At 37.5% G+C, this 12,724-nt stretch overlaps 1 protein-coding gene across 1 annotated transcript in view; it reads right to left on the reverse strand.

Annotated features, from left to right (window-relative positions):
* The window catches only part of LOC135087196 (otoferlin-like), a 79,209-nt gene continuing 66,485 nt past the window's right edge, over positions 1-12,724 (reverse strand). Inside the window, exons 20-32 of the mRNA XM_063982035.1 lie at positions 12,398-12,666; positions 7,514-7,728; positions 6,981-7,172; positions 6,738-6,908; positions 6,446-6,591; positions 6,142-6,296; positions 5,569-5,756; positions 5,263-5,383; positions 2,852-2,960; positions 2,544-2,716; positions 2,338-2,438; positions 2,030-2,209; positions 1-154 (exon numbers count right to left, since the gene is read on the reverse strand). Of these exons, the coding sequence (XP_063838105.1) occupies positions 91-154; positions 2,030-2,209; positions 2,338-2,438; positions 2,544-2,716; positions 2,852-2,960; positions 5,263-5,383; positions 5,569-5,756; positions 6,142-6,296; positions 6,446-6,591; positions 6,738-6,908; positions 6,981-7,172; positions 7,514-7,728; positions 12,398-12,666 (2,084 nt within the window). The 3' untranslated portion in view covers positions 1-90. The remainder of the gene's footprint in view (positions 155-2,029; positions 2,210-2,337; positions 2,439-2,543; positions 2,717-2,851; positions 2,961-5,262; positions 5,384-5,568; positions 5,757-6,141; positions 6,297-6,445; positions 6,592-6,737; positions 6,909-6,980; positions 7,173-7,513; positions 7,729-12,397; positions 12,667-12,724) is intronic.

Here is a 12,724-nt window from a genome sequence, read left to right on the forward strand (position 1 = left end):
TTAAAAATAAATAAGTATGTACTACATAGAAAACATTGTACAACTTAAACAAATTCACAAGCGTTAATTATTCTCATTGATTTGATTGAACTAACTTATTTGGTAGCTTCTCATCATTTTTGTGGGGTATTCACGTTTTATTCTTTTTTCGGTCCTGAAATAACGTTTTAATAAAAACAATATGGCGGTAACATAATAAATAAATAATAAATAACAAATAAATATCCTTGGACATTTTACACTGCGCTTCTAGTCCCAAACTAAGCAAAGCTTGTACTATGGGTACTAGATAACGGATATAAACATACTTAAATAATTATTTTTTTTGTAAATATCACCCAGAAAACACCCAGTCCAATACAAACAAATATGTTCATGCACACAAATGTTTGTACTGTGCGGGAATCGAACCTGCAACCTCCGGAATAGTAGTCCGTTTCGAACCACTACACCAAACGGCCGACAAAATAACTTTTATAAAAAAAACTAGGTATATTAATTTTAATGTGATGCAAATGAATACTTTCACTGGCTTCAAAGGTCAGGGCCCGTTTTGAAATATCTAAAATATTAATAATATCAAGCATACAGTCCGAGAGGGGACCGTAAGAAACCCTACGTCATTTGATACTAATATAAGCTCCATGGCACACGTTCAGAAAGGTTGTGCTAAGCTTGGAAAAAATAATTGTTAAATTCCGATTCACTGGTAACGCAAAGACGAAATTCTTTAGTAACACACTGACTAAAGAATTTCGTCTTGAGGCAATGTGGTATTTTGGACGAAACGATGTTATGTAGCTTTCCGAACGCTACCCAGCCGAGTTGGATACGACGATTGACCTCTTTCTCGAAATTGGACCTACCTAGCTAAATCGTTTGTCCATATTCATACGCAGGCTAACCTATTCGGAAACTCTATTAAGGTCTTCGAGCATTGTGCCAAGATCTTCCAGCGATTCTGCCATGACCACAATATCGTCGGCAAACCGAAAGTGAAGGATTAGAGGATTAGATTAGAAGTAAAGGATTCGGCATAAACATTAACGGCGAGTACACCACTCACTTTCGGTTTAACGGGACTATTCCCACCTCGTTACCACCACTGCAACTCCTGTGTAGCCAGGATCTACAGCTTGACCGCCACAAAAACCAAACCAATGAAGGTCAAGTTTGTCCTGGGAGAAAGTTAAACTGTCATTGGACCCGCAACGAAATTAATCAATTAATCAGAAGAACATAGGAGTTCGAAATTGAGGTTCGACTTCCCTCCATTGCAAAGCGGATGACAGGTGACAAACAAAGGTTTAACCTTTAAGAAAAGATTATGCACCACGGACAATAAATATCAATTAAGGGGGCCTATCTTATGAGCAATTAGCAACTACCTGCCAATAATATTTTTCACAAAATCGCTTAAAAGCACGGAAATTTTTCCTTGTCGCGACAAGATCGGTGTAATAAATTGCGGAAACAGATGTAGGTATGTTGTATTGAATTAAGCATTAGGTATATCACGTTCATGTTTCCAAAGATAACACTCCCACAAGATATGATGGGCAGACTGCTCATGACTGACATCATCAGTGGAACACTCGCAAAAAGGAGACGGAACTAGTTTGAATTCGTGAAGTTTATGTTTAAAGTCGTCATGCCCCGTTAGGAACTGCGACGAGCAATGGTCTGTCCTAACTGCTGCCATAAGTAGTACATCGGTATCAAATAACGTGAAGTAATGAGCTGCTGTATTTTTACCGGAAATAGCCATTTTTTTGTATTATCGGCCAAATCGGAATTTAATCATTAATTTTTCCAAGCTAAGCACAACTTTTCTAAACGTGTGCCATGGAGCTTATCTTAGTATCAAATCAAATGACGTAGGGTTTCTTTATTGTTTAAATAGTTTTCATTTTCTAACTCAATTCCAGGGCTAGGTACCTAGTTCTACCTAATTCGCAAAATGGTCAGTTCGCAGAATGTTCAATAGTATAAAAACTCAGTCAGGTCAAAATGAAGTATACCTACTTACTTTCGGAAAACAAATCTTGTCCACTTTTGAAATCCAATGTCGGGCATAACATCAAAATATATCGCAGCCAGTAATATTAACACCAGGATTATCAGAATAGCTACAACTTTCATGGTTAGTTGAAGACTTTCATCAGGGCTCCAGAGCTTGTTCATAATAATTGAAGATAGGCTTGGACGCCTGCAAGGATATTAATCATATGAAACCAACAACCCACTTTACCACTACACTTACGCGTACGTCTTTTTAAGAATCAAGCTAATGTTATTTTTGCAATATTTTAATTATTCTGAAAAACACTTACTCACTTTGGTTCTGGTAAAGGATTGGGAGAACTTCTTCCCAATCCAACTGGCATCAACACAGCCTTCTCTTTAGGTAGTAATGTCATTTCAATGTCAATTACCCCCTAAAATCAATGTAAACTTATTCCTGATTCAAAAGTCAACTAGATTTAACTAAAGATTTTGGTTTGAATTCATAGCCCAATAACATTTTTGGTGTAGGTACTAACCGCAAGAGTTTTCTTATCAGTATTAGAATCGATTGTCCAAAGAGGCCACCAGCACCTGATCGACCTCATTGAAAATAAATTCATTTTCTTCGCCTTTTCCATTGCTTCCAGAGTACATTGACGAGCTAGTTTCTCTCCTCTGGGCAGAGCGTTAAGATCCAGTGTTAATGTGCCTAAAATAATTAGGAATGGATCTTTCAGTTTAAATTGTTAATATTTTAGTCATCTGTTCAACCATGTTAAGTTTAGAGCTAGGTAATGGATCTGGTTATTGGGAAAGAGAACTTACACATGCATGCACAACATACCTAAGAAATCATCAGCCAAGACAGCTTCTGAATCCATGACTTGGACAACAAGAACTGGTGGAACGCGTTCTTCATATTCAGTAAAAGGTCCTTTTTCTTTTACGACAATCTACAAAAATGACCATAAATCTTAACAGACGTTGTCAATATACAATTAATCCATGTCCAATAGTGCATTAATTAAGCCGTGCACGGACTTATGAACTTCAACCGCCGACCAATAGTGTTGTCCAAAATACGTCGAAATGGTCATGACATTGACAATTTCATTTTGTTTATGATTGTATTTATAATTTATTTCTATTTTCACACTACACCAAACGGCCGACAGAAAACAGAAATGATCATGGACTATAACTAAAGAAAATTAGGAATAGACCTGTCTGACCAACTTGCTGGTTATAATTCACCAGTACGCAAGTCTTGCATAAGGTACAAAAAGATCGCCATAGATCTTCTTTCTATTGCAGTTGGAAATTCAATAATTATATTCAATGAAATAAATACTACAAAAATGACAAGAAATTTTTGTAAAAAAAAGTTGTTGAACATACGAGATCCATCACCAACGCAGCCAGTACTGAATATGACACATAAATTATCGAATATACCCCGAAAACCCAATGGCAGGATTGTGCAAAAACGCTGTACAGGTTGCTATAAAAAAATGACTAGCCAAAAAACTGCTTCTAATGCCCGAAAATGAGCGAAACAAGTACATACTGAATGTACAGCTTGTAATAAAGCATTTTATCTTTCATGTTATAATGAGGTTCATTTGAAATGGGAATGTCAGAATTTAAAAATGATTGACGAAAATTTTTGAAAAAAGACTTATGTTTGACAATAAATGAAATTATAGTCCAGTCATTTGGTAGTTTTACCTGGAATGTTTTCCGGGAGTATTGAATATTGGTGTTTAGTATATCATGCACGGACGTACCGAGCTAACTCATCAGTGCATTACATGTAATGCATGGACAGTGTTAGTGTTAATACGAGGGCTGCACTAAAAGTATCGGGAATGGAATATTTCCACTGTTCCTGTCATATTAAAATCTTTTTAATTGCAAACTCCAGGGTTTTAAAAATCGTATACCATTTATTTATTTAAAAAAAGATTCTCCGTCTTATCACAAGGTCTTGTGAAACTTGTTTAGTCGTTGAGAAAATGGAATTGACTCGAGAAAATTCAAGAGCGATGATTTATTATGACTTTCGAAGTGGTTTAATACAAAAACAGTGTGTTGACCGGATGATTTCTGCATTTGGTAATGAAGCCCCATCCAAAACCACAATTTATCGCTGGTTTGCTGAATTTCAACGTGGACGTGTCAAGCTCAGTGTTGATCTCCGTCAAGGTCATCCAAAAACTGCAGTCACCCAAGAAAATGTTGATGCTGTGCGTAAGCTGATTGAAGAAGATTGACATGTGACATACTGCGAAATTCAGGTAATTTTATACATTGGTATGAGTCAAATACAAATAATCTTGCATGAACAATTAGATGTAAAAAAGTTGTTTTCCCGATGGATACCGCATTCGCTCTGTGAAGAGCAAAAAGCGGCTCGCGTTACTTGGTGCGTCAGAACTCTCGAACGATTACACGCAGGATCCTCAAATGCTGTATACAACATCGTATTTGGTGACGAATCCTGGATATACGCGTACGAACCCGAAACAAAAAACCAGTCAAGAGTTTGGGTGTTCGAAAATGAGTTAAAGCCAACAAAAATTATTCGTTCACGGAGTGTTGCAAAAAAAATGGTGGCCACGTTTGTCTCCAAAACCGGCCATGTTGCGACTATTCCTCTTGAGGGACAAAGAACGGTTAATGCAGAATGATATGCTAGCATTTGTTTGCCACAGGTCGTTTCTGAACTCCGTAAAGAGAACTGCAACCGCCGCATCATCCTCCATCATGACAATGCGAGTTCTCACACCGCGCACAGAACAAAAGAGTTTTTAGAGCAAGAAAACATAGAATTATTAGACCATCCGCCATACAGCCCCGACCTTAAGCCCTAATGATTTCTATACTTTCCCTAAAATAAAGAATAAATTGAGTGGTCAGAGATTTTCATCACCTGAAGAAGCTGTGGACGCCTACAAAACGGCCATTTTGGAGACCCAAACTTCCGAATGGAATGGTTGCTTCAATGATTGGTTCCGTCGTATGGAAAAATGTGTCAAATTTCTCGGAGAATACTTTTAAAAGCAATAAATACATTTTTAAATAGTAATGTTGTTTCACTGCCTTGATTCCCGAAATTTTCAGTGCCGCCCTCGTACAGTTCTTCCGAGGGTGAACAAAACGGAGCTAGTTATACTACGCTTATGCAAGAACGTGGTCTTACAGAAAGACAGCCCAGCATTGATATTACATTATAATATTTTTTGGTGTATTCACCTTCCTTTCAACGTGCTGGTATTGAAAATTGAAGACCATCCTCCAATTAAAATTTCCTTCGCCATTCGTACAGCGGTAATGAATATCTGTATCCTGTGCCTGACTGGTAGAACCTATCCATCTGAAAATTAACATTATACAGCTGGCATAGATTTCTCGATGTGGCATTCCATCTGCTGCGCGTACAAAGTGTTGTGCAAAGATTTTTCCGCTGCGAACAGCTATGGGCTGCTAAGCTTACTACGTCCAGTAGACTGCATCAACTCTTAGCGAGCTATGAATTAATAAAGATAAAAAAAAACATACGCTTTCACATAAATGTCCGGTGCTTTCTTATTGGTGGTCGAACCGTCATCCAGCTTCAAGTTCTGAGCATCCCAAACAGTCAACCTTAGTTCATACTCCTCAACGCTCCGCGGGGTGATGTCTACTGGTGGCGGAATGTACAGCTCTGTGTCAAGTGGGAACATATCTACCCACATTACTATTTTACCCTACAACAAAAAATGATAATGAAAAACCTTAGCTAAATACGATCAATTCAACTTTCATTATTGTATTTCCTTACATGTGACAGATTATGGTGATGTGACGTGGTTAATTGCCATGGACGCACCGGGTCCCAGGTTTCAATCTGGTTGACGTCAAGTTTGAAAACGATTTTATTTTCAAATTTACCTCGCGTTTATTAAGTTGAAAGAGATAATCTCCCATAATTTGGCGTGACGTAAGTTAAGTGGTATTTCACTCGCACTTTTTTGTTGTTCTGATGCCAAAAAGCCTTCGAAACTACTTCGCTAAAGTCAAAATAGTCGACCACTGACAAATTAAAAGACTTGAAAGACTATGTCCATTTGTCCATGATTCGAGTGCCGTTACCTGTTCAACTCCAGTCTTCTCAGGATTCGATAGAATCCTAGTCTCTACATGCTCAGGCACAAGATGGTAACCACACAATGGCATTGTATGCCACTTATGAAGGAGGCTCAAGCAGATGTTTTCTTTTCGCTCTGAAGTTGAAATGTATGCTTTATCTGTAAAAATCTTTATTGTCATTAGATGCATTCATTATAAAAAAACATTTAATGATAATCAAAAATAGGAAAAAACCCTTTATGGAAGAGATTTTTGTATTATGAAGGAGAAAGATTTAGAAAAAAGTTACGTTAAGAATGATTGATACCTTTTTCGCTATCTTTGTACTCCACTCCATTCAAAATAACAGTGTTCATATCAGGGTATACAGGCAATGCTAGATGGTTCTTCAAACACAACTCCTCCAAGATTTCAGAAGGTTTCATGCTATCTCTCCATTTGTAAGGACCCGTTCTGCAAAATACTGCATCAATAAAATATCTCGAATAAGGACGTGTTTATTTTGTAACATGTGAGTTTATTTGTTATTGGTAAGTTAAAGAATCCAAGCTTGGACCTAGAATGTGGTTCGTGCTAAGTTAGGTAATAAATATAATCACAGGTTATATTCTGATGACAATCCGATACGAGCTCTATGCTTTGTATAGATCCGGTCCTCTAAGTCTATTTCTGTGCTACCGATCAGCTCATCAGGTTGAATAGCTTCGTAGTCATAGAGAGAAACCTTCAGACGGTAGTCTTCAGGTATTGTGCATCGAAACTCATACATTCTGGAAAAATAATAATGTCTATCTAGCTATGTTTAAGAAACATGATACGACGAATTTTATTTTGATTCTTACCTCCCAAATATGGGGTTAACGGTGTTTTTGACAAATTCCTCCCTATTCCCCATTCGTTTCTTGCCACAGTTGAGCACAACATACGGATCAGATTGTCCCGTGAAGTCTTTTGTTTTGAGGTCCATCCCTTTCACTAAATATACCCTCACCAGAAATTGGGTTGGATCGTTGCTAGGCATATCGTCAAAGTATCTGCAGGTGGATGGATGATCATGTAGAAATCGGACGATGTTTGCAACCGTGAATGTGATTAATAGCTTTATATTAATTCATCAATCAATACCTTAGGGCTTAAGAGCTAAATCCTTATTAATACAATACGCGAGTTGAACACTAAACTGAAGTTTAGTAATAGCAAACATTTAAATTACCTACATTTAAAGTGGTTGAACACGCGGGCGATTTTTATGTAAGGGGTAAAATTCCAGTTTATATCCATTGTCTGGTTCCCTATATTCAAGCTTAATAACATTGTTAAAATGTTCAAGGACATTTTAACTGTCAGACTTATTATTATATAGGCTTAACCTAACCCGTTATTCAACTCCACCCCGCTGGGGCTGACGGCGACGGTGTCGCTCGGCGGAGGCCACTTGTACATCGCTATCCCGACCTTGAGGAAGCCGCAGTATAATTGCTCATCCTTCTCCGGGATGCCGGACTTCATACCGTTGTAGAACTTCAAGGCAGAACACCAGTCTTTGAACTTTGAGAACTCTGGCTGGCGCTCTAATTCTGAACTGTATATCTATAGGAAAAGAATACAATTTGACATTGTGTTTTTTATTTTTACTTATTACTAAAATTGGCGAAACAAACGAGAGCAATTAAGTTTAAGTAAGCGTATTTTGAACGTGTGGTTATTCATTGAGTTTTTGTCGCCTCCTTGGTTGGACCGAAAAATTTTCCGCCAGATAATAAAATGACATTTAAGTAACATTTTCATTTATTTTGATTTATGAAACTTCTCAGTATAATCACCAAAAGTCGGTGCAAAAACTCAAAATGGTTGTAAAACGCCCTCTGTGCAACTTGGCAGAATATAGCAACTCAACAAGCTGCTTACGGACTCAAATCGCCCCCGTTAGCTTATTGGAACAAGTAGAAATACGATGTGGCTGCCAGATGGCACTGTAACCAGAAGGGTGAATTTCTATGTAAAAGTGGCGAATTTTTATAAAAGGCTTTTAGATGTTTTAAAGTTCATCGATAATAATAAAAAGGAACCTTAATTGCTTCCTGAATTTACTTGCAAGTGTAATAGTAAAAATTCATGGTATTGTCAACAGAGATTGAATATAAATCAAGAAAGATTCTTAATAGACTAGAACTCTTTTGACAGACGTGAGATGGTATTATTTGCTTGAGTCTCATATTTACCGTTATTTTCTCAGACAAGTTTGCTTTATCTTCTGTTTCATAGTCCAGAAAAAGATTATGATTTTGAAAACGCAGTAAATTACTAGTCCTATTTCTGCTACCAGCGTCTATCCCTTGTGAAGGCCGTTTGGTGCAGTGGTTCAGAACGGACTACTATGCCGAGAGGTCCCGGGTTCGATTCCCAGCCGGGCAGAAATTGAAATGATGAATTTTAATTTTTGTGATGGGTCTGGGTGTTACTATATAGAAAATGTATGTATTTACAAAAAAAAAAGTAATTAAGAATGTTTATATCCGTTGTCTCGTCCCAATAGTACAAGCTTTGCTTAGTTTGGGACTAGAATCGCAGTGTAAAATGTCCAAGGATATCCAAGGTTAGCGTACCATCCCTATATTGTTGACATTCCACCAGCTCGCACTAAGCGTTTCGATGACTCTTTTATAATGCGAACAGCTAGGGACTGGAATTCGTTGCCTGCTGCTGTCTTTCCCGAAAACTATAATCTGGGCCTCTTCAAGGCGAGAGTGAATAAGCACTTACAGGGCAGATATGTACAATCCTAGACTGCATCCCACTTAACATCAGGTGCGATTGTGGTCAAATACCTGCCTTGTTATGCATAAAAAAAAAAGGATATCCTACAAAAAAAAGGCGAAACGGACGTAGGGCAAGTGACCCGGTTGTGGCCACCGACCCCTTTGTGGCTATTTAGAACTTCAAATCGTTATAACTAAGGCAAAGACAAATATATTACTCTGTGGTTTTCGGGAATAAAAATATCTAATATTATCAACACTGATAGCGTTGACAGCTTTGATGTGTCAAACTTCACTTCAATCCAACAAGTCATTATTTTTTGACGAGCGTTAATAAAATTGTTTTAAGTCTTAGCAAAAAGGCTAAGGCGAGCGGGTGAGTAAACAATCATTATTTTTTAAATCCTTCTTATTTTTTAAAATGTTTATGTTAATCCTTCATAAAGAATACACTGTCTAAGTGGTACTAATGATATTCAAGCTGAGATATTATATTTCATATTTGTCGTCAATATTATGTTAGCTATTTTTCTTTAAATAAAGACTGTTGGTCGTAAAATATGCGATTTTCGAATAAACTTTTTATTACTTTGAATTATCTGCTTTTTATTTTTGATGAATATTGATGGCCAGAACTTGATGGCCGTCAGACCAGCCATGACATACGGATCCGAATGCTGGCCGCTCAAAAAGCAGTACGAAAACCAATTGCACTGCGCTGAGATGAAGATGCTCAGATGGGCAGGTGGTGTAACTAGGCTGGACCATGTAAGAAACACACACATAAGAGGCACCTTTAAAGTGAGACCTATCCCAGCTAAATTGCAGGAGAGCCGTCTGCGGTGGTACGGACACGTCAAGAGGCGACCACCCGACGAAGAAACGAATTTCGGCGACCAGTTCCAGACTCCGTGGGTGATCCTCAGCACGGCACGCATTGTCCGGAGGTTCCTCAGTCTGTGACCCTGACCACCGGTAGCTTGCCAGCGGATGAACTGGTTTTTTTCTTTATAAAATGTATTTTATTTTTAGAATAATAGTCAATAATCGAAAAAATATTATCTCAAAAAGTAAGGATCTTTTAATAACGTGCACGCCCAATTTAGCGAAACAGGTATAGAAAGAGATTGATAATTTCAGAAATAAAATTATGAACAATTACTCACCCATACAGAAGCAGTATACTGAGATAGTATGTAAACTTCAGAAAGATAATTAATTAATCTTTTCACCAGCAAATTCTGCAACACATCGACTGAGAAACAAGAATTTATAAGTACCTATCAAAAGTAAAATGTATTGTAATCAGCCAAAAGAATTTGAAGATTTTCTACTCGCTAACACTCCTAAGCCCAAAGGACAATGACCAAAAGTGGTCCAAATGTCCACCACTAATGAGACCTACCTATATTGGCTTATAGTCCATTAAATAGAGATTAACTTTCAGTATGGGACGAAAAAAAAAATAGGCTGTCAGTAAAAAGTTATGACTGTTTGAAAAATTGTAGTAGTTACGCGCTAATCTCAGGAACTACTTGTCCGATTTGAAAAATTATTTTTGTTATGAATAGCCCATTTATCAAGGATGGTTTTAGGATAAATAACCCTACAACCAATAGGGGCGGAGCAGTAAACACAAATGTTGTAAAAATGGGAAATATTATTCAAACTATTTTCACGCGTACAAAATCGTAGGCACAGCTAGTATAATATTTAATAAAATTCATCTATAACCCCGCGCCACATGCGACATGACATAACATGCGTAGATTAGTCCAAAATGTGCAATGGATATTATTATTGTTGCTGGCAGTTTGGCCAGCAACCCTTTTTGATAATTGTTTGTGGTTTTTTACTTTTTTTAAATATTGTTTTAGATTTATTGATTTTTGAAGTTGCCTTTTGTACGCTCTTGTGTAATAATGTTTTGAGCTGCAATATACCTACTGTTTTGGCCCTTTTTGGTGTTTCCTTGCTTCCTGCATATTAATATCACCACCGGCCTGCCTATCACTATAATACAGTCCACTCCATCGTTTTTAACAGATAGAATGATATCAAGAACATTTTTCGGATGAAAAGGTAAAAAACAGACTTTTCATTCAGTCATAACTTTTTACTGACAGCATATTTTTGATTGGGGTTTGGTTATAATGAATCAGTATTTAGTAGACTATTTTACTACATAGGTCTCGTTAGTGGTGGACATTTGGACCACACTCCATACATTTTTGGTCATTGTCCTTTCATCAGATCCAATTGTAATGTCAGAATCTCTTCGCCAGAGCACAACAACTTCTAGCTTCTTTATTATGTTCGAACTCCTTAGCCTCAACCTACAAATGTTTCCCCAGATATTTCCCCAGAAACCTGATATAGGCATTTTCGATAGCATTCCTTTTCAATCCAGACAGTATTTTCCAAGCAGAATAGGCTTAAAAGTTTTTTCTATACATTTTTCCACGAAGAGATTGAGCTACTTGTTACTCAAACTGCGTTTGAGTGTTCTGCGTTTATATTAACGCAGAACAAAACCAAACCGTGTCTTGAAACCTGGACTTTCTTCGAAATAAACGCCTTAATTGGCATGATAATAATCTCAACAATTTATGACGGACTATTAGGCGCAGCAGTAATGCGTACGATAAGAAATTCCGCAGGCAGTAAAAGGCTACCTACTTTTATCACTACGCGAGAGCACTTAGGAGATAAGCAATGAAATTGAAAGTGACAAAAGGAAAAAATAAAAAGAGAAGCATGGCTTTGGCTGCTGTGCTACCCTAGGCGATGGTTAGAAATCGACCATTGCTCGTCGCAGTTCCTCACGGGGCATGGCAACTTTAAACATAAACTTCACGAATTCAAACTAGTTCCGTCTCCTTTTTGCGAGTCTTCCACTGATGATGTCAGTCATGAGCTGAGCAGTCTGCCCATCCATATCTTGTGGGAGTGTGATCTTTGGAAACATGCACGTGATATAATGCTTAATTCAATACAAACATACATCTGTTTCCGCAATTTATTACACCGATCTTGTCGCGACAAGGAAAAATTTCCGTGCTTTTAAGCGATTTTGTGAAAAATATTATTGGCAGGTAGTTGCTAATGAGGTAAGAGGTTTTACCTAAAGAGGTAAGCCATTCTTGTAGCAGGGCTGACGCTGTGTATGCCTATTGTCGACATGACAAGAAGAAGAAGATCAAAAGAGGAAAAAAATAGTTTCTATGTGCACGCCCCGTCATAAGACGTGATGCAGTGTCTTTGCCGCTGCTGCCGCCAGCAATGGAAACAGTGGGAGAATCAGTACCAGTATTTCTATCAATAGAAATAGGTACCTAATAGAAGTAGTGGGATACACCCATCAGATTACACACCTTTTTTGGAAAAGCGCTATATTAAAACTACATGAAATAAACGCTGGGGGCGTTTATCTTCGTATTATTTACAGTTCCCTCGGTTTAATAAACGATTTTCATGCGTGATAACAAAATAAAACTCACTTTTTCTGAACAAAAATATCTGAGCCACCAATCTTTCTGCTCCGGTTGTCTCAAACTCTTTTTTACTACTTTTATTTGATCCTTCTCTTTAGCAAACATTGGAAGAAGAACGTATTCTTCTTCAGCTGGTTTTCTGCTGAACAACCTGCTCCAAGCAGACTGTTTCACTTTGCAGCGAACCCTATTACTTCTTATAGAAACATTGCTGGTAAACTCGTCATTATCGTCTATAGAAGAATTGCTCTTCTTGATGAAGGTCATGTGGTTCACTGAAACGTGTAATTATAGTTCATTTTAATTAACACAAATTAAGTCTTCAAGACTATT

Source organism: Ostrinia nubilalis, chromosome Z (assembly GCF_963855985.1).
Source record: "Ostrinia nubilalis chromosome Z, ilOstNubi1.1, whole genome shotgun sequence".
In the NCBI taxonomy this organism is placed as follows: domain Eukaryota; kingdom Metazoa; phylum Arthropoda; class Insecta; order Lepidoptera; family Crambidae; genus Ostrinia; species Ostrinia nubilalis.